This window comes from Podarcis tiliguerta, assembly GCF_965153285.1.
Source record: "Podarcis tiliguerta genome assembly, chromosome: 16".
Classification (NCBI taxonomy): Eukaryota; Metazoa; Chordata; class Lepidosauria; order Squamata; family Lacertidae; genus Podarcis; species Podarcis tiliguerta.
Window position 1 is genome coordinate 26,037,741 of NC_139549.1, and position 19,614 is coordinate 26,057,354.

Below are 19,614 nucleotides of genomic sequence, written 5' to 3' on the forward strand. Positions count from 1 at the left end.
GATCTGCCTTACACCAAGTCAGGTCCATCAGCCCTATCTGGAGATTCAAACCCAAGAGCACCTGCACGTAGAGGAGATGGTCTAGCCCCGGAGCTGCTCCCTTCCCCTGAAAACGAAGTAAGTTTCTAGTCCTCATGGCTCTCATTTAGAGCAGATTTCAAAAGGCACCGGCTTTATGCTGAGCTGCAGCCCTTCCCCTATCCTAGTGTTTCCCAAACAGAGGTCTCCAGCTGTTTTATCAGACTACAAATCCCATCATCCCCAACCGCTGGTCCTGCTAGCTAGGGATGATGGGAATTGTAGTACCGCCATATCCTTTTGAAAAAGAGCATTTGGAGGCATACCCTCCCACTAAGGCAGAAAGATTTCTCCCCTCTCCCGGCCACCGGTAGCCATTTCCTCTCTGCCAGATCCGCAGCAGAGGCCACACCCCGGGAAGCAGCCTGCACCGGAGGTTTCTTTTTAATTGACACAGCATCTCCCCGTACACAAAAGTTGTTTAGGCCCCCGTCGGCTGAGAATCAGGACCCGGGTTTTCATTGTCCTCCTTCTCCTCATCTTTGCTGCCTCTGAACTTGGCCAGCACAGGCGTGTTGAAAGCGGACGTGGGGCTGGATGAGCTCTGGGAAGATGTGGCGGCATTGCTGGCAGCGGCCCTGGAAGGAGAAAAAACACGGCAAGCGGTGAGGCTGGTGCGTCCGCCCACCCAGTAGGTTGATGCTGCAAAGAAAGCAAAACAGCATAAAGGACATAAGGAGAAACTCGCTGCATCAGGCCAGTGGCCTGTCTAGTCCAGCCTCCTGCTCTCACAGGGACCAAATGCCCCCAGGAATTCAAGAATCAGGATAGACTGCCCCTAGACCTGGAGGTTCCAGGAGAGCATAAGGAGAACCCAGCTGCTGCGGCAGGGCAGTGGCCCATCTGGTCCAGAATCCTGTTCCCACAGTGGCCAACCAGGTGCCCCCAAGGGGAGCCCACCAGAAGGACCCGAGCGCAAACTTGATGTTTGAAGATTGTCCAGAAAGTGGCCACAATTATTTTTTTAAATGTCATCTGTACATTGCAAAAATAGCATAATAGATTTGCAATGATATCTACAACATATGATTCATTATTTATGGTCAGTGTACAAGTCCTTGGTTTAAGCAAACCAAGTGGAGTGGATTAAATAAAAATAGCAGAACTGCTCGGCTCTGTTTTGTCTAAAGCTTCCTATCTTTTTAAAAGTTATTTTTTGGCCGCAATCTTGAACTGTGCTGTTAAACCGGGGAGTGCCTTTCCAGGCCATAAAACCAAATGTAGCATGCAAGAGATTGAAGAGGACAAAATTCTCTCTGTTGCGTAGATTGGCCATGGGAGAGGGGCTTTTTAGCTGAGATTCCTGCATTGCAGGGGGCTGGATTGGATGACCTTAGGGTGCCTTCCAACTCTACAGTTCTATCATTCTACGAACATCTGGAGAGCCACACATTCAGGCCTCATGAGGAACCAGGCAAGTTTGCTTCCAGGAAACCACTGGCCCATTTTCCAGCCCCTTCCCTGGAATAAAATGCCTCCCCTCCCCCCTCTTCCGTGCGTGTGTGGTTTTTCCCGTGAGAACAAAAGGTGTCACACCAGGTCTCGGAAGGATTTCTGCACCTTGGGAAACTGGTGTATTTCAGCCTGCTGACAGAGGTGCTCCCCAGGAATGAAGGGCGGAAACCGCCAGGGTTCAGCATCACAGGGCGTAAGTCCACCATGCTGTCGGAGGAGAGACAAAATGGGGATTAGACTCAGGATGACATTGGGAAGGGAAAAGATTGTGAAAAGGACGCTGAGATCATGGGAGATGAGGTCTCCTTGCTCTGGACTCTTCCCTGATGTGAGTAAATCAAGGGAAGTAATAGTACTGCTCTATTCTGCTTTGGTCAGACCACACCATAGCTGTCAACTTACAGATTTGAAAATAAGGGACCAGCAGCCTCGAAAATAAGGGATCAGCAGCCAAAATAAGGGATTTTGGCTTAGCTTATACAGAAATCCGGCACTCATGGAGCCATGCTGCTTTTGCTGCGACTGACTGTGTTTTGCAGGGGGTTGGACTAGATGATCCTCAGGGTCTACAACTCCGACCAAAGAAGAGGGGCAGACAAAACTGATGAACGACATCAAGATGGCAAAGCTCACAGGCAGAATTAGAAACCAGGAAGAGGACCTCTTTCACCAAGAAGGGGGGAAATTTATCATTTAGTCAAAAAGCTATTGCCAAGAGTTACATACATTGGTAGGATTGACAGAAAACCTGTAGTAAAAATTTGAACTATGGATGGACAAAGGATTTATAAAAAGAGAGTTAGGAAAGGGATGCAGAGGGGGGAATCACTACATTAAGATGCTGCGCTGGTTGGAGGGGATGCTAAGCAGCTCGTCAGGGCTGCGTTCGTCCTGGCACAAGGAGTTCCATCGTCCCTTCCCCACCCGAGAGAGAGGGAGGGAGAGAGAGACCCTTGCCTGCGCCGCCCACGAGCCCGGCATGAGGCGGTTGCGCCGTTGGCCGTAGCCGCTGAAGCTCCACCCTTCTGCGTCCCTCCCCATCCCCTCCTCTTCTTCCTCCCTCAGGCCGCCTCCTCAGCCGCCGCTTTACCACCTCCGGCTTCCCCTGGCAGCGCGGCGGAAGTCTCGCGAGAGAGGGGCTGCCTGCCCGCCTGCCGCCACCCTGAGGGGGGAAAGGGAGAGACTGAGCTGCAGCAGCTCGTGCCAGCGCGCGCTCTCTCACAGCGGAGGACCCCGAGCCGCTGCTTCCCTCCCGAGCCGGGCGAGCATGAAACCCGGGAAATTTAAGGGACATCATCAATAAGGGACAGCAGCGGGACACGGCGCTGGGATAAGGGAGTTTCCCTCCAAATAAGGGACAGTTGACAGCTATGGACCACACCTGGAATACTGTTTCCAGTTCTGGGCACCACAATTTAAGAATGGTGTTGACAGGCCTCATGAGGAACCGTTGAGGGAGTTGAATACAGTGTTCGAAACTCCCATTGCTCTAGGCGTATTTTGCGACAAGGAATTTCATTAGCCCGAGCAGCTTCCGAGGTCTGAGCGCAGTGCTGCGCCTATTAATCCAGATTAAAACTGCAGCGTGGAAGGAAAGAAGGACCTTTTTCTACCTCCCCACTTCCAGCTACTTTCTGAAAACTGGAGAAGAGACCCTCTTAAGAATATCAGGGGGTTGACGGGAAGGACTAGACCATGTGAAAAATGAACGTAATATTTTAGCTGCAGTTCATTCATTTTCAGCTTTGTATTCTTGCTATAAAAAAGGCACGCCTACACGTTTCGTTGTTGTGCCCATAACCTCAGTTTAAGGTGCCCTTTAGCTCCTAGCTTTCGTATCTCAGTTTCTAACACTGGTTGAGCAGGTTTAGCCTAGACAAAAGAAGACTAAGAGGAGATATTTTCCTCTGTTTTCTTCTGCTCTGGAGGGCTAGCACCCGAACCAATGGATTCAAATGACCAGAAAGGAGATGGCAACAAAACATTAGGAAGAACTTTCTGATGGTAAGAGCCGCTTGGCAATGAGCCGGACTCCCTCAGAAGATGGTGGACCCTCCTTGGTTGGAGGTTTTAAAACAGAGGCAGGATGGCCAGCTGTTGAGGATTTGTCAGCTGTGATTCCTGCGTTGCAGGAGGTCAGACGACTCTCAAGGTATCATCCATCTCTACTATGATTCTATGAATCAACACCACAAGCTAAAAAACTAAACCAGAATAAATATGCCACTCTTGTACCTGGGACATGTTGCACAGTGGCAAAGCGTGGGGGGTGCAGGGGGGCCCGGCCGCACTGGGCGCAACATTTGGGGGTTAGGGTTAGGGGGCGCAAATCCACGGGTTAGGGGGTGCAAATTACTTGCCTTGCCCCGGGTGCTGACAACCCACGCTACGCCACTGATGTTGCAGACTACACCCCAGTACTCCCCCATAAAAAATGTTTAGGGGTACTCTCATTTTGACTCAAGAAAATCACCATTTTATAGTTCAAATCGGGGAAAATAAATACAGTAAATGGACAAAGTACAGTGGACGCTTGGGTTGTGAATGTGATCCATGCACGTTCGCAACCCGCAGTGTTCGCAACCCACGTCTGCGCACACGCAGGTTGCGATTTGGTACTTCTGTGCATGCGCAAAGCGCGATTTAGTGCTTCTGCGCATGCGCGGCCGCCGAAACACTGAAGTAAGCCGTTCTGGTACTTCTGGGTTTCGGTGGTCTGCCACCCGAAAAAACGCAACATGAAGCAGCTGTAACCTGATGTATGACTGTACAAAGATTCACAAAATGTTTATCGGTATGTGTACCCCTGCGTCCCCCCAGAAAAAAGCACTTCCACACCCCAATACGAAACCAGACCGGAGTGGGGGGGGGGCCAACCAGTGTGTATCCACCCTCTCCCCTTGCCTTCAAGCCCTTTGCACCTCTTTTGATTGACGGATGACATGCCGGCCCAGAGTTGCTTCAAGTCCACGTTGGATCCCATCGATCTCTCCATCTGCAAGGGGAGTGAAAAGTAAAATTATTAAGAGCTGCAAGAAACTGTCCTCCTAAGAAATTACGACTGCTGCTGGCACCTCCCACCAGCAGCATTTGGGGGATAGATATTTCTGGGGAAAGATGCTGTGATCATGGGACGTGAGATCCCTTTGCTCATTCAGCCTGATGTGGAATGGCTGAAACCCCTTGGCATGTTTATTTTTTGTTCTGACTGCATTTATATTCCACTTTTCCTCTAAGGAGCTCAAGATGTCTCACGTGAATCTTGTCCTTCTCATTTCACCCTCAAAACAACCCTGTGAGGTAGTCGCCAGACAGTGACTGGTCCAAAAGCACCCAGTGAGAGCTTCATGGCTGAGTGGGCATTGGAACTCTGGTCTCCCAGGTCCTAGTAAAGGTAAAGGGACCCCTGACCGTTAGGTCCAGTTGTGGCCGACTCTGGGGTTGCGGTGCTCATCTCGCTTTATTGGCCGAGGGAGCCAGCGTACAGCTTCGGGGTCATGTGGCCAGCATGACTAAGCCGCTTCTGGCGAACCAGAGCAGTGCACGGAAATGCCGTTTATCTTCCCGCCAGAGCGGTACCTATTTATCTACTTGCACTGGTGTGCTTTCGAACTGCTAGGTTGACAGGAGCAGGGACCGAGCAACAGGAGCTCACCCCGTTGCGGGGATTCCAACCACCAACCTTCTGATCGGCAAGCCCTAGGCTCTGTGGTTTACCCCACAGCGCCTCCCAGGTCCTAGTTCTCCTTTAATGCCCCCACAACAACCCTGCGAGGTAGGATAGGCTGAGAGAAACCAGCTGGAGCTCCCAGGCTCAAGGGCAGCCCCACAGACAGCACATTGCAGCAGTCCAGCCTTCGAGATTACCAAGGTCTTGAGACAGAAGAACAAACCTGCTTTGGGAAGGAACCAAAGACCTTCGGCATGGGGGGAACACCTGAGTCCAGAAGCTTGGTCTGGCTGGGGCTGAACCCCCCCGATGGAATAGCCCTTCTGGGCCTCATCTCTGATGGCCTCATTGCCGACGACCTCCAGGAAGCACTCTTGGCAGCTGCAACGGAGCAAAGCTCATTTTATTTTATTTTATTTACCTATTTTAATGGTTTTTTAAATTAAATTTTCTAAATTACATTTCAAAATATTCATTTAAACAACCTTAAATCAATGACTTCCCTTCCTCTCTTTCAGTGGTTCATTTTGCGTACCATGCAACCCTGCATATTTTGCATGAACTAAACCATTCAATAATCCATTGTTACATCTATCAAAACTTATTTACGCTGTTGAATTTATCTTGATGCTACCAGTGTTTTTAAATGAACACAGTTTTTACTCATATATTCCATAAACAATTTCCAGTCTTCTTTAAACATGCATTCTTCTTGTTCTCTTATTCTATATGATAAATATGCAAGCTGCACGTATTCCATCGGTTTAAGTTGCCATTCTTCATTGGTTGGGACCTCGCTGGTTTTCCATTTTGGGGCTGACAAGACACGGGCTGTAGTAGTGGCAAACATAAATAGTCTTTTTTGACACCTGGAAATTTCCCTCTGAATTACCCCCACAAAAAGGACTCTGTTGTTGTTTTTTGGAAAGGTACTTTTGAACATTTTTTTCAGTTCATTATATATCATTTCCCAATATTCTTTTACCCTTTTACAAATCTACCACATATGATAAAACATATGCTCAACCTCGTTACATCTCCAGTACTTATCTGATTCGGACGTATACATTTTAGCAAGTCTACTCAGAGTTAAATGCCATCTGTAAATCATTTTCAGGTAATTCTCCTTCAGAGAATAACATGCTGTGAAGCAAGGCTCATTTTAAACCACAAAAACAGTTTGAACGGACAACTCCAGAAGGTGGAGGTTTTTAATCGCAGGTTGGATGGCCCTGTGAGAGGGATCGATGAAAGCGATTTGGTGGGTGGGATGAACAGGGGGGAGAACAGGGAGAAATTGGCTGGAGGGGCAAAACCCAGGAGGCGCCTAGGGAGAGAGCGAGGGAAACAGCCAGACTTACCACGAGCATAGTCATTGACCTTCTCCATCTCGAGTTTCAGTTGCTCCACCTTTTCCTCCATTTCCATTTCCCCCAGCGAGTTGCTGTTGTTCACATCTCCCTGAAGCATGGAAAAGAACTTGGCCTGGAAAAGAAGAGTGCAGAACTTCCAGGTTTTGTGAGCCTGGAAACAGCTGCCTGGTTGAGGCAGTGAGACCCAATAACACAGTGAACTGCGCTCCTTGAGATGGGAAGGTGATGTTAGTTCCGTTCTGAAACGTGTTGAAAAAGGAAACTCCCTGCAGTAAGAAAATTAGCGCATCAGGGAGGCGGTTCTGGCCAACCCTCTCCCTGGTGTGCTAGATTTCTATTCACAGGGAAATAGTTTCATTTATTCATTTCATTTTAATGTTGTTGTTATTGGATGTACATCCCACCTTCTTTCCTCCAAGGAACTCAAGGAAGGCTCCTCATTGAATTCCCACAACAACCCTGCGAGGTAGGTTAGGCCGAGAGGCAGTTTGACTGGCTCAAGGTCACACCCAGCAGGATTACTGTAAATTCAACAGTATAATTTAGATTAAGATGTAATAGAGAAGGGGAAACCAGATGGAGGAAATAGAACAAGCAGTTCATAAGGAACCATGGAAGGAGAAGAAGGGAAGTCGTTGGATGTATAGTGGTACCTCGGGTTAAGAACTTAATTCATTCCGGAGGTCCGTTCTTAACCTGAAACTGTTCTTAACCTGAAGCACCACTTTAGCTAACGGGGCCTCCTGCTACTGCCGCGCCACCGGAGCACGATTTCTGTTCTCATCCTGAAGCAAAGTTCTTAACCTGAGGTACTATTTCTGGGTTAGTGGAGTCTGTAACCTGAAGCGTATGTAACCTGAAGCGTATGTAACCTGAGGTACCACTGTAATAAATAAATATTATGCTGATGGGTGGGGGAATGAAACTTTTACAGGTGGAAACCGTATTGAACATGGGATTGTGTATAACAGCTCCAATACAGGTAACCATGAACGCATAATAAAAGGGGCACCTTGCAAAATTAGGGTAGATGTATTACTCGGAGGCATGAGGGTAGGTTTACTAGCCTAAGACTGCCAACTTTGCTCCTTTGCATGCACAGCAGCTTCTTCTGAAGATGCAAACAGGCATGTTTTGTCTCCATAAAAAGCTTCCCGTGCAGATCCCTGCAGTTGTTCTCTGCCCCCCGCCCTGGCCAGCTCATGTGATAACTCCCTTCCGGGGTCCCCTAGAGAATCCCATCTCCCACTCACCTTCAGATATTGGGCCAAGCTGGCTCCCTCATTCTCCGCTTGCTTCCTCTTCCTCACAACCCGCTCGCAGATTCCCGGGTTCTGTTCCATCTGCGCGAAAAGGTCCTGCAGGGATTTCTGGGTGTAGCTCACAGCCTGGCTGTCAAAGTCCTGGGGGGAGATCCGCTCGCAGAAGGAGATGAGGAGCGGGCACTCGTTGTCAAACTCGTCCAGGATCTCCATCCTGCACGCGGCCAAAAAAGGAGGAGGAGGAAGAACGCCAAGAGTTCAGGCAGAGCAATCCGTACAAAGAGGAGAAACTGAAACCTGTTGCATCATAGCGTTGCAAGGGACCGTGAGAGTCATCTAGTCCAACCCCCTTCAGTGCCCAGTGTGGGGCTTGAACCCACAACCTGAGCCTCATGTTCTACTGACTGAGCTGTGATCCCATTTAGCGCAAAGCTCTGATTATGGGATGGTGGCTGTCTGGTTGCTTCGCTGGGGTGAGGATTGATGGGGCGATGTAACAGGTGCAAAGGAAGTATGATTGCTGAATGAAAACCAGTATGAACTTCAGGCAATGCAAACTGGCTAGGTTTTCTGGTTGTAAGTTGCTCTGAGTTGCCTTGGGCAAGATAATGCGACTCATTGAGATGACTCACCTCCTCAGGTCTGTTGTCACTTTGCCAAAACCCCTCAGGACCACCAGTCTGCGTTTAAAAGGGTCCAAGATCTTTTGCAATCTGGCCAGGGCAAATTGGATTTACCCCTAGCAGCTGCCAGATGCTTTGCACTACAACTCCCATCAGCCCCAACCCACGTGGCGTTATGATGCTGGGGGCTGATGGGAGTTGTAGTCCAACCAAGTTTGGGGAGCAGCTTCTGACATCCCAGGGTTGCGCACTGAAGCAACGAAGGTGGTGGGGAAGTACCTCTCGGCCCACTGAGAGCACCCCCCAAAAAACCCACAGTAACCCAAATCTATTCCGCCCATGGAGCAAAGGTTCGCCAAATTGCAGAATCGTAGAGTTGGAAGAGACCCAGATGGTCATCTAGCTCAACCCATTGCAGGATAAAATAAAAATGTCCAGATAAGGCCACAGAAGCCATTATCTAGAATCAAGACGCTCCAGGTACAAAATATTCTATAGCGGTACCATGCTGAGCATTGTAAAAACTGTATTTAATTTTAAATTGCTGCAACGCACCCTGGGACCTGGTCTGAAGGGAGAGCAACAAATTTTAATGAGGATGGTGAAATTAATTTAATAATAATAATAATGATGATGATGATAATGATAATGATAATGATAATGATGATAATAATAATAATAATAATAATAATAATAATAATAATAATAATAATGTTCTGAATGGCGCTCCTTGAAACTCAAAGCAGCTCCGAGGAGGCGTGGCTTGCACACAGCCCCCGCTTAAACCCTGGCAAGTGGGCGGGGCCCTGTGCAACCCAAGGGGCGTGCCTTATCGTTCTTTTCCCAGGAGAGGGGCGTGGCTTACTTTTTCCCCACGTGCGCTGCCTGGGTTGGTGCCTGGTGGGCGGCTGATGGGTGGGCGGCGCTGCCTGGCTTGCATCTGCCCGCCCCCGTCCTGCCCTCTCCGCCTCCTCCAGCAACAGCTGCTGCTCCTGCCCCGTCGGGCCGCCCCACATTGTGACACAGACCTGGAGGAGCGGGCGGGGGGGGGGCTCTGCTCTCCCTGCCGTCCGCTCCTCCTCACGTGCAAATCAGGCCCCCCCAGCCCGAGAGTAGGGGAGGTTGGAAGGGGCCGGGAGGAGAATCAATGACCCCGACCCTCTCTTTTCTCCAGACGGAGAGGTACCGGGGCTCCGGGAATGCAGCCGCGAAAGCGCCCCTGGGGGTGGTATGTGTGGACTGATCCTGCGCCCCGCCCCTTTCCCCGTTTTTGCAATCGGTAGAGAGGAGGCAAAATGCACTCTGCGTGTGCTCCGAGGCCGTCTCGCTGTAGGTTGAATCCCCAGTGGCATTAACAGATACGGCTGGGACTATCCCATGCCTGAAACTGAGAGGAGATATGAAAGGTAAAGGGACCCCTGACCATTAGGTCCAGTCGTGACCGACTCTGGGGTTGCTGCGCTCATCTCGCTTTATTGGCCAAGGGAGCCAGCGTACAGCTTCCAGGTCATGTGGCCAGCAGGACTAAGCCGCTTCTGGCAAACCAGAGCAGCGCACGGAAATGCTGTTTACCTTCCCGCCGGAGCGGTACCTATTTATCTACTTGCACTTTGATGTGCTTTCGAACTGCTAGGTTGGCAGGAGCAGGGACCGAGCAACGGGAGCTCACCCCGTCGCGGAGTTTCGAACCACTGACCTTCTGATCGGCAAGTCCTAGGCTCTGTGGTTTAACCCACAGCGCCACCAACGTCCCTATTAACAGATAAGGCTGGGACTATCCCACTGAGAGGAGATATGATAGCCATCTTCAAATATGCTGTCACTTGGAAGATGGAGCAAGTTTGTTTTTTCCTGCTCCGGAAGGTAGGATTCGAACCAATGGCTTCAAGTTACAAGAAAGGAGATTCCGACTAAACATCAGGAAGAGCTGTTCGGCAGTGGAACGGTCTCCCTTGGGAGGTTGTGGGTTCTCCTTCATTGCAGGTTTTAAAGCAGAGGTTGATGGCCACCTGTCATGCTTAGATTCCTGCATTGCAGGGGGTTGGACTAGATGACCCTTGGGGTCCCTTCCTTGGAGAGCCAGTGTGGTGTAGTGGTTAAGAGTGGTAGACTCGTAATCTGGGGAACCGGGTTCACTTCCCCGCTCCTCCACCTGCAGCTGCTGGGTGACCTTGGGCCAGTCACACTTCTTCGAAGTCTCTCAGTCCCACTCACCTCACAGAGTGTTTGTTGTGGGGGAGGAAGGGAAAGGAGAATGTTAGCCGCTTTGAGACTCCTTAAAGGGAGTGAAAGGCGGGATATCAAATCCAAAAACTCCAAATCCAAACTCTTCCAATTCTATGATTCTGTGAAACCCTGGACTTGGAGAGCTGCTGCCAGCCAGTGTCTGCAGTGCTCAGCCAGATGGAATAACAGGCAGCCGATTTATACAGAGTCAGGCCTATTTAATTCAGCTGTGTCTTTTTTAGAACCATGAGGACTAGAATCTCCCATTTATTTTTAGGGGAAGGGCTGTAACTCAGCGGCGGAGCATCTGCCTTCCACGACGATCCCAAGCGCAGCCCCCAGCAGCATCTCTAGATAGGGCCGGGAATGTCCCTTGCCTGAAACCCTGGAAAGCCGCTGCCAGTCAGTGTTTACAGTACTGAGCTAGATGGACTGTGGTGTGACTGAGTTAAGGCAGAGAAAGGGTCGTGGCTCCATGGCAGATCAGGAGGGTCCCAGGTTCAAACTTGCCGGGTTTTCAGATCTACAGTCCTACCTGGAGATGCCATTTTGGCTAAACCTGAGGCCTTTCTAGTGCAGCATACTGTCCTTACAGTGGCCAGGATGGTTAAGAAAGCCCAACAGAGACTCCATTTCCTCAGAGTACAGTAGTACCTCGGGTTAAGTACTTAATTTGTTCTGGAGGTCCATTCTTAACCTGAAACTGTTCTTAACCTGAAGCACCACTTTAGCTAATGAGGCCTCCCACTGCCGCCACACGATTTCTGTTCTCATCCTGAAGCAAACTTCTTAACCCGAGGTACTATTTCTGGGTTAGCGAAGTCTGTATCCTGAAGCGCATGTAACCTGAAACATATGTAACCCGAGGTACCACTGTATTGCGGAAGAACGGTGTCAGTCAACATTTGATGATCTCCTTCTACCGGTCCACAATAGAAAGTGTCCTTTCATACTGCATCACGGTGTGGTACGCTGGTTTGACATCATCTGATAGGAAGTGCCTACAGAGGGTGGTGAATACAGCACAAGATATTATGGGCTGTCTCGTGAATCCGCTGAATGAAATAGCGGAAGAACGTTACCTCAGGAGAGTGACGGAAATTCTCAGGGATGATTCACACCCTGGCAGGCACTTTCTTGATCTCCTGCCCTCAGGCAAAAGATATAGAAGCATGATTAGTCACACCAACAGGGTAAAGAACAGCTTCTATCTGTGGGCTGTTGAATGGAAAGATAACAACAGGGCAACTGACTTTCAGGTTTGGTGGGTGTGCGTCAGTAAACGAGGGGAATTAAGACTGAGAGAGCTGAGGGGGGGGGTGCTCGTGTAATCTCACTGTATACAAGTTGTACAAGTGACAATAAAGTATTTCAATTTCCAACCAGATGCCTCCATGGGAAACCAGCAAGCAGGACTCAAAACACCAGAACACTCTCATTTCCTGTGGTTTCTGGCAACTGGGATTCAGAAGCGGTGCTGTCTCCAACCTTGGAGCCTGAGCACAGCCATCACAGCTAGTAGCCACCGATAGCCCTCTCCTCCGTGAATTTGTTCAATCTTCTTTTAAAGCAATTCTATGAGTCTAAAGGGACGCAGGTGGTGCTGTGGTCTATACCACAGAGCCTAGGGCTTGCCGACCAGGTCAGTGGTTCGAATCCCCGCGACGGGGTGAGCTCCCGTTGCTCATTCCCTGCTCCTACCCACCTAGCCGTTCAAAAGCACGTCAAAGTGCAAGTAGATAAATAGGTACCACTCTGGCGGGAAGGTAAACGGCGTTTTCCATGCGCTGCTCTGGTTCGCCAGAAGCAGCTTAGTCATGCTGGCCACATGACCCGGAAGCTGTCTGCAGACAAAGGCCTGCTCCCTTGGCCTACAGAGCGAGATGAGCACTGCAACCCCAGAGTCATCCACGACTGGACCTAACGGTCAGGGGTACCTTTACCTTTACCTATGAGTCTATAAGCCCCAAATGCTACAGCTTTTCTTCACAGGGCAGTCAATCCCCTTCATCACTTGCATTTCCTTTTTCTAAACCTTTTCCAATTCTACGATATCCTTTTTGAGGCGAGGCACCCAGAACTGCAGCTGCAACATAGATTTGTACGACAACCCTTTCATAACAGCACTTTTATTTTCAATTCCTAAGGATAACCCCTAGCATGGAATTATTTTATTACTCAGGGTGGAGGCAGGAGCCCCCTTGTGGTAGAGGACTCCATTCACAAACACACACACCCTACCCCAGTTGGTTTGTTCGTTCATTCATTCATTTATTATTTGCACAGTTAAAGGATTTCAGGGAATCACCCACCCACCAGCACACCTTCATAAAAAATCACATGAAACAATCCTCCTAAATTTGCAGCAGCAAACAAACGCAGCACGAAGCTTTCTATTAAGCCCAGTCTCCGATAGCTCCCCTGCTTGAGGAGCTTGCAAAGGGCCTTTAGAACTGGGTTGCCCCAAACATCACTTGCAGAATTTGCTGGTATCCAGGTTCTTGTAATCCTTGTTGTACGGAGCCCCCGCAAAACAGATGGCGGCGCTGCGGTCACAATTACAGATGAAAGCCTCACACTCGTTATTCTTTTCTGGAGAAAGAAGATTTGGGAGAAGACGGGGGAATCAGGAGTTCAGGTGCGTTTGAGCCCAGGTAACCCACCCTCTCCCTTTTAGGAAAGTGAATACTGCCCACGACCTTCTGAGGACACAATCCCCAAGTACCTTTGAAACTGCCAGAGTTTAGGTCAGTTACCAGTGGACTTCTGAGTTTGATTCAAAGTGGTAGCATGAGCATATAACGTCATAAGTGTCTTGGGATGCAAGTTAACCAAACGAGTCCCTTCCCCAATATCAACCATCAGCAGGTGAGGTCTCGGTGGCGGTGCCTCTGCCATGAGGGGTTGCTGACCCCCCCTTTCCCCTGATAGGGCCTTTTCAGTGGTGGCTCCAAGTTTGTGGAATGCCCTCCCTCTGGTGAGGATGCAGCTTCCTCCCTCGTTACTGACTTTCAAGGGGAATTTAAAAACATTCCTGTTCCCCCAAGTGCGCTGGGTGGTTGAAGAATACTGCTCCCGACAACCGAGAGATCACTGGATGAGAAAATGTTTTAAACTGTTTTTAGAATGTTTGGAAGCATGGGTGTAGCCAGCAGGGGGCAAAGGGAGCAGCTGCCCCCCCATCAAATAAATAAAAATACTTAACTGACCAATTGCATCGTTCCCCCTAAAATAAATCCTGGCTACGCCCAGGTTATATTTTCTGAGAATCCTCCGGAAAAATAATCTCTCAAAGGACCTGTTGATGGCATTTTACCATTGTACTGTTGAGAGTGTGGTTTGGGAGCTGCATGGTCAGAGAAAAAACAATGCTGTCCAGAGTTGTAAAGACTGCAGAGAGAATAATTGGGTGCACTCTTCCCACCTTGGATCAAATCTACACTTCCAGGTATCATAAGAAAGCTGCAGGATAGTGCGCACCCTGGAAATTATCTCTTTCCAGAAGGCAGAAGCTGAAAGAGGGTACAGGGTTATAAAGACTAGGACTAGCCGCCTGAGAAACAGTTTCTATTCAAATGCAATTTTGGTTTTAAACGCAGTGTAAGGTAGTCTCTATGGGAGTATATTGTATTTAATTATGGGGTATCAGAGCTTTTAGGGGGCTAACCAGGCTGGGATAGCTGGGATAGCAGGCCTGTTGGTTTTTGAATGTCTGATGTAGATTTTTTCAATTTCGTTGTTTTGCATTGGACAATGACAATAAAGATTATCGTATCATATTCTTTGGGAGAAAGAATGGATGGATGTGTTTGCTTCTTTGGGAGGAAGTGCAGAATATAAATTGAATGAATGAATGAACGAGAACTTGAAGAAAAGCCTGCTGAATCAGACCAATGGCCCATCTGGTCCACTATCCTGCTCTCACAGTGGCCAGAAGCATCACTGCCTCTAACTGTGAAGGCAGAGCATAGCCAATAGAGCTAATAGCCATTTATAGCCTCCTCCATGAATTTGCATGTTTTAAAGCTGTCTAGGTTGGTGGCTGTTATTGTCTCCTGCAGGAGGGAGTGCCATAGATTAACTATGTGTTGCATGAAGAGCTACTTCCTTTTAGGTGTCCTGGATCTTCAACTGTGGTTCCGCCAATCCACACAAACCCTTCAGCCTGAAATTGCCCTCATTCGCTCACCCCCCTTGTAAGGCAGAACCAGTTGACCTAAACGCTTGCACTCCAGTGTCTCTGTATCGTCCTCACATATTTTCCGACCACATCTGATTTGTAATCATACAAATAAACCAGAGTTTCCCAAACTTGGGTCTCCGGCTGGTTTTTGGACTACAACTCCCATCATCCCTGGCTAGCAGGACCAGTGGCCAGGGACAATGGGAATTGTAGTCCATAAGCAGCTGGAGACCCATGTTTGGCATAAACCTTTAACTATACCAGGCATTAGCAAACTGGCCTTCCATGTGTTGCTGGATTCCAACTCCCATCGGCCAGAGCAGGCATGATGGGAGTTGTAGTTCAGCCATGTGTTGAGGGCACCAGCTTGGGGAAAGGGGGGTCTGACAGCACAAGCCTGGGACCAGATCCAAGGTTTTAGAATCATAGAATTATAGGGTTGGTAGAAGGGACCCCAGGGGTCTTCTATTCAATAGGAGTATAGCATCTAGATCAAGGGAAGTAATAGTGCCACTGTATTCTGCTCTGGTCAGACCTCACCTGGAGTACTGTGTCCAGTTCTGGGCACCACAGTTCAAGAAGGACACTGACAAACTGGAACGTGTCCAGAGGAGGGCAACCAAAATGGTCAAAGGCCTTGAAACGATGCCTTATGAGGAAGGGCTAAGGGAGCTGGGCATGTTTAGCCTGGAGAAGAGGAGGTTAAGGGGTGATATGATAGCCATGTTCAAATATATAAAAGGATGTCACATAGAGGAGGGAGAAAGGTTGTTTTCTGCTGCTCCAGAGAAGCGGACACGGAGCAATGGATCCAAACTACAAGAAAGAAGATTCCACCTAAACATTAGGAAGAACTTCCTGACGGTAAGAGCTGTTCGACGGTGGAATTTGCTGCCAAGGAGTGTGGTGGAGTCTCCTTCTTTGGAGGTCTTTAAGCAGAGGCTTGACAACCATATGTCAGGAGTGCTCTGATGGTGTTTCCTGCTTGGCAGGGGGTTGGACTCGATGACCCTTGTGGTCTCTTCCAACTCTATGATTCTATGATTCTATGATTCTATTCCAACCCCCCATCAATGCAGGAATTGTATCTGAAGAATCCCTGAGAAGTGGCCATCCCACCTCTGTTTCAAAACCTCAAGTGAAAGAGAATCTGTTCCACTTGCGGGGAAGAAAGCATGTGCTTTACTCACTGTGCCAGAGCCTCTGCTAAGCATGGCATATGAAGTGCATTTACCTGTACAGGTGATTTCGGTGCCAGAGCAGGTGTAGGAGTAGGTCTTTGTGTAAGGATTGTCCAGGATGAAAGTGCAGGCCGGGTGCTTCTTGGCTGCGGAATAGCAGTTGTCGTGGATTTGGCAGCAGCTGCTCAGGAAGGAAAAAGGAAAAGAAAAAGATTCAGAACGATTCTCCCAGCGTCTGACACAGATTCAGAAAGCTTTCTTGCTGGAAGAGACCAAGCTCTCTACCTAATCCAGAGAGTGGCAAGGCATCCGGAAGAATTAAGAAGTCAAGACAACAGACTTTTTTAATAAAAGAATGGAAATGGTTTGCTGAATATTTGCAGATAAATTGTAAACAGATAAGAACATTGGCAGGATTATTGTAATCACCTGCAGTTTTATAAGTGTATATATTTGAAGCAGATAAATAAACGAGCAAATTAAGTTAATTTCAGATATGCAGAAGATATTAAAAATAAATTTAAAGAACTACAGAAAGAGGGGGGAAGGAAGTCAAGTTTTGAAACGTTAAAATGGTCGTAAAATTAGTGAAGTGTATAAACCTGTAGAGCATTAATATATATATATATTTAAAAAGACTGAGTGAGTGGCAAGGCAGGTTCTTCCCAGAAAATGGCCTTCTGCAACCGAATGCCTTTCAGGTGCTTTGACTACAATTCCCATCATGCTGCGCTGGCCAGGCCTGATGGGAGTTGTAGTCCAAAACATTTGGAAGCCAGACAGTTGGGGACGTTTGCTCCAGCAGGACCTACCTCATCTCAAAAACACAATGAGAATACACAATGGTGAGCAGAGGGTTTGAGTGCTTTAAGAAAGATGGCTGCTTACGTGTCCAGGGCATCAACTGGAGTCCCGCTGCCCCCCAAGCCGCAGTAGCAGCCGTAGTTGTTGTAATCCCTGAGGGGGTCACTGGATGGCATGGTGCATTTGATCATGTTACGGAATTGCCACAGGTTCCGGAGGACAGAAGCATGGGCAGTGCCCACTAGGAAACAAAGCGACACACACTCACACAAAAACTTCTCAGAGGACGGTGCTTGCTCAGAGAGCCTTTCGAAAGCTCCTGTGAGTACGTATCTTTCTTTGGATTTAGGGAGTTTCCCACCTCTATAATGGCTGTATGTTTAAGTTTGCATTTCAGTTCCTTTTTTGTTTTTTGTTTATTTCCAAAACCGAAAAAAGGAAAATTACAAACATCAAATTCAACATCCATATTCATTTTCTAACATTACACAATTAACTAAATTAAAGTATACCTAATTACTCTAAACTTCTCTTTGCTGTGTACAAATACAACACAGTTAGAAATTTTATGTTAAAGCTTTTATATTAGAAATAATATTTCAAATTCCCCTATACCCCCCGTTCCCCTTCACCCATGTGTGATCTCATTTTTTTTAACTTCTTCCGTCTTGTGTTGTTATAATTTAATCATTGTTCAATTGATTCTTTTATTATTTCCTTGCTAACCCCTGCATGTTTTACACATTATCGCATTTCAGTTTCTTTGCTCTTTAAAGTGTATTTATTTCAGTTCCTTTGCTCTTTAAAATGTATTTATTGTTCCAGGGGCTTGAACTCACCACCTTGAAGCTAAGGGTCTTATGCTCTACCGACTGAGCTGTCCAAGCCATGAACAATGCCGGAAACAAACTAAATATTTCTGCCTGAACCCTGGGCATGCAGGGTTGCAACGGACATGCAGAGTTGCGACAGCCATACTCCTTGGAAAAGCACAGGACTTTGCTGAGCTTGTGCAGCAGGAGCAATGGAAGGGCCCAGCCATGCTCAAGGCCAGGCTTCCTCAACCTCGGCCCTCCAGATGTTTTTGGCCTACAACTCCCATGATCCCTAGCTAGCAGGACCAGTGGTCAGGAATGATGGGAATTGTAGTCTCAAAACATCTGGAGGGTCGAGGTTGAGGAAGCCTGCTCAAGGCAGAGACTCACTGGAAAGAGAGAGGGCCGGAGCAGGAACCTATACAGAGATGTGGCTTACAGTTTGGGCTCCTAGGAGCTCTTTGGCAGATTTAACGCATCACTTTGCTTCAACTGCCCCCAGCTTGCAAGTCTGGGAATTACCAGGCTAGAGCTGTGCTTCCCAGCTGGCCAAGCAAGAAGGGAAGGCATGCAACGCTGGAACAAAAGAGAAAACTTTGGAGCATGGGCGTAGCAGAGGGGTGGGTACATGGAGTGCAGCTGCACCCCTAAAACAATGGTGCCCCGCAAGACGAATGCCTCGCAAGACGGAAAACCCGCAAGACGAAAGGGTTTTCCGTTTGCAGAGGCGCTTCGCAAGACGAATTTCCCTATGGGCTTGCTTCGCAAGACGAAAAATGACGAAAAATTTTGAATTTTTTTCCCGCTCCAAAACCCCTTTTCCTGAAGCGCTAAGCTGCTAAAAGCATTTTAGCAGCAAAACCGCTAATCCCCCAAGCCTTAAAAAGCCGTTTTTAGCCCTTAAATTGTCAATAGCGCTAATAGCGCTAATCCGCCAATGGGCTTGCTTCGCAAGACGAAAAGACCGCAAGACGAAAAGACCCGCGGAACGGATTCTTTTCATCTTGCGAGGCACCACTGTAACTGACCAATCGCATTGCAGATAGCTCAGATCCGCAACCCAAAAAAAAGTCCTGCCCCTCCCCCCCATAAATCCCATGCTTCAAGAGGTACACAGAACACCATTCATAGGCCAGGGTGCTTTAAATATTATAAAACTCTTGCTCAGGGCAAATTGTATCCAATGATTTCAAAGAGAAGCAAGAAAACTGTCCTCCAGCCCACCTCAAAAACATTTTTAGAAATTTCCCCCATGAAGGGGCTTGTGCAATATTACAGAGATTAGATCACACACAGTGGTTTACACTCCAGATACTTGTGATTGCAATATTTCACTTGCAAAAAATGGGGCGTTCCAAAGTGGAAGGAGGAAGGAGCCACCAAGACGACCTTTTTTGCTTTTTAAAGGCACCCATTGTCTGAACCAGACATGCAGATGGTTTCCTCCAAATTCACAAGTTTATTGAACCACCCAAATAGCCAAAAAAAAAAAACCAACAACCCTAAAAACCCCAACTTTCCAGGCCGATCAGAATGCATCTGCAAAGCAAGGAATTCGCAACTTCACTGGGTTGCAACTCACCTGATGCCAGGAGAACTAGGAGGAGGGCGAGGTTCATTTCGTCAGGCGTCCAAGTCCTAGTGGCCGTCCTTCACTTCGCTGCATCTTTATACCCTGCCCTCCCCTTGGCACCTGGATCCGAGATAAGAGTGCCCTGTTTACCTTTCTATAAGCATCCTTCTTCCGTTAGAGGTTGACCGGGGTGGTGGCTTGAGTGTCAAGCAAGGCCAATGGAAAAGCAGCCGTTTCCCTTTCCAATACACAGCTTAGCCTTCGCTAGAGAGGAATCTCGTTTCACAAACACCCTTTTAAAAACATAACCCTGGTGGTTTTTCCACCACCCTGTGCTCTACGTGGGGCTACCTTTGAAGGTGACCCGGAAA

General features: G+C 48.3%; 2 protein-coding genes across 4 annotated transcripts; both read right to left on the reverse strand.

Moving 5' to 3' along the window:
* Positions 1-444: 444 nt before the first annotated feature.
* LOC310666680 (uncharacterized protein) lies at positions 445-9,484 on the reverse strand. The gene is made up of 7 exons (XM_083417931.1): positions 9,327-9,484; positions 7,830-8,052; positions 6,565-6,688; positions 5,427-5,584; positions 4,455-4,528; positions 1,639-1,740; positions 445-656 (listed from the first exon to the last, which is right to left on the reverse strand). The coding sequence occupies exons 2-7, from the start codon at positions 8,049-8,051 to the stop codon at positions 500-502; spliced, it is 837 nt and encodes a 278-aa protein (XP_083274057.1). The 5' UTR covers position 8,052; positions 9,327-9,484; the 3' UTR covers positions 445-499.
* Positions 9,485-12,937: 3,453 nt separating this feature from the next.
* PLA2G1B (phospholipase A2 group IB) lies at positions 12,938-19,400 on the reverse strand. Of its 3 annotated transcripts, XM_083418005.1 has the most exons (5): positions 19,253-19,338; positions 18,110-18,246; positions 16,940-17,096; positions 16,105-16,232; positions 12,938-13,279 (listed from the first exon to the last, which is right to left on the reverse strand). In XM_083418005.1, exons 3-5 carry the CDS (start codon positions 17,044-17,046, stop codon positions 13,158-13,160), a joined length of 357 nt encoding a protein of 118 aa, XP_083274131.1. In that variant the 5' UTR covers positions 17,047-17,096; positions 18,110-18,246; positions 19,253-19,338; the 3' UTR covers positions 12,938-13,157. The 3 variants fall into 3 exon arrangements, with proteins under 3 accessions (XP_083274131.1, XP_083274130.1, XP_083274129.1); XM_083418004.1 differs by lacking the exon at positions 18,110-18,246 and having other exon boundaries at positions 19,253-19,398; XM_083418003.1 differs by lacking the exons at positions 12,938-13,279; positions 18,110-18,246 and adding an exon at positions 14,468-15,335 and having other exon boundaries at positions 15,935-16,232; positions 19,253-19,400.
* Between the last annotated feature and the right edge of the window lie 214 nt (positions 19,401-19,614).

Coding starts and splice junctions, on each gene's coding strand:
- PLA2G1B (XM_083418003.1), bottom strand. CDS start 19,289: ATGAACCTCGCCCTCCTCCTAGTTCTCCTGGCATCAG. Junction 17,097..19,252: donor CCTAGTTCTCCTGGCATCAG/GTGAGTTGCAAC, acceptor TTTGTTTCCTAG/TGGGCACTGCCCATGCTTCT. Junction 16,233..16,939: donor CCAGTTGATGCCCTGGACAC/GTAAGCAGCCAT, acceptor CTTCCTGAGCAG/CTGCTGCCAAATCCACGACA.
- LOC310666680 (XM_083417931.1), bottom strand. CDS start 8,051: ATGGAGATCCTGGACGAGTTTGACAACGAGTGCCCGCTCCTCATCTCC. Junction 4,529..5,426: donor TTGGTTCCTTCCCAAAGCAG/GTTTGTTCTTCT, acceptor CTCCCCTTGCAG/ATGGAGAGATCGATGGGATC. Junction 657..1,638: donor AAATACACCAGTTTCCCAAG/GTGCAGAAATCC, acceptor TTCTCCTTCCAG/GGCCGCTGCCAGCAATGCCG.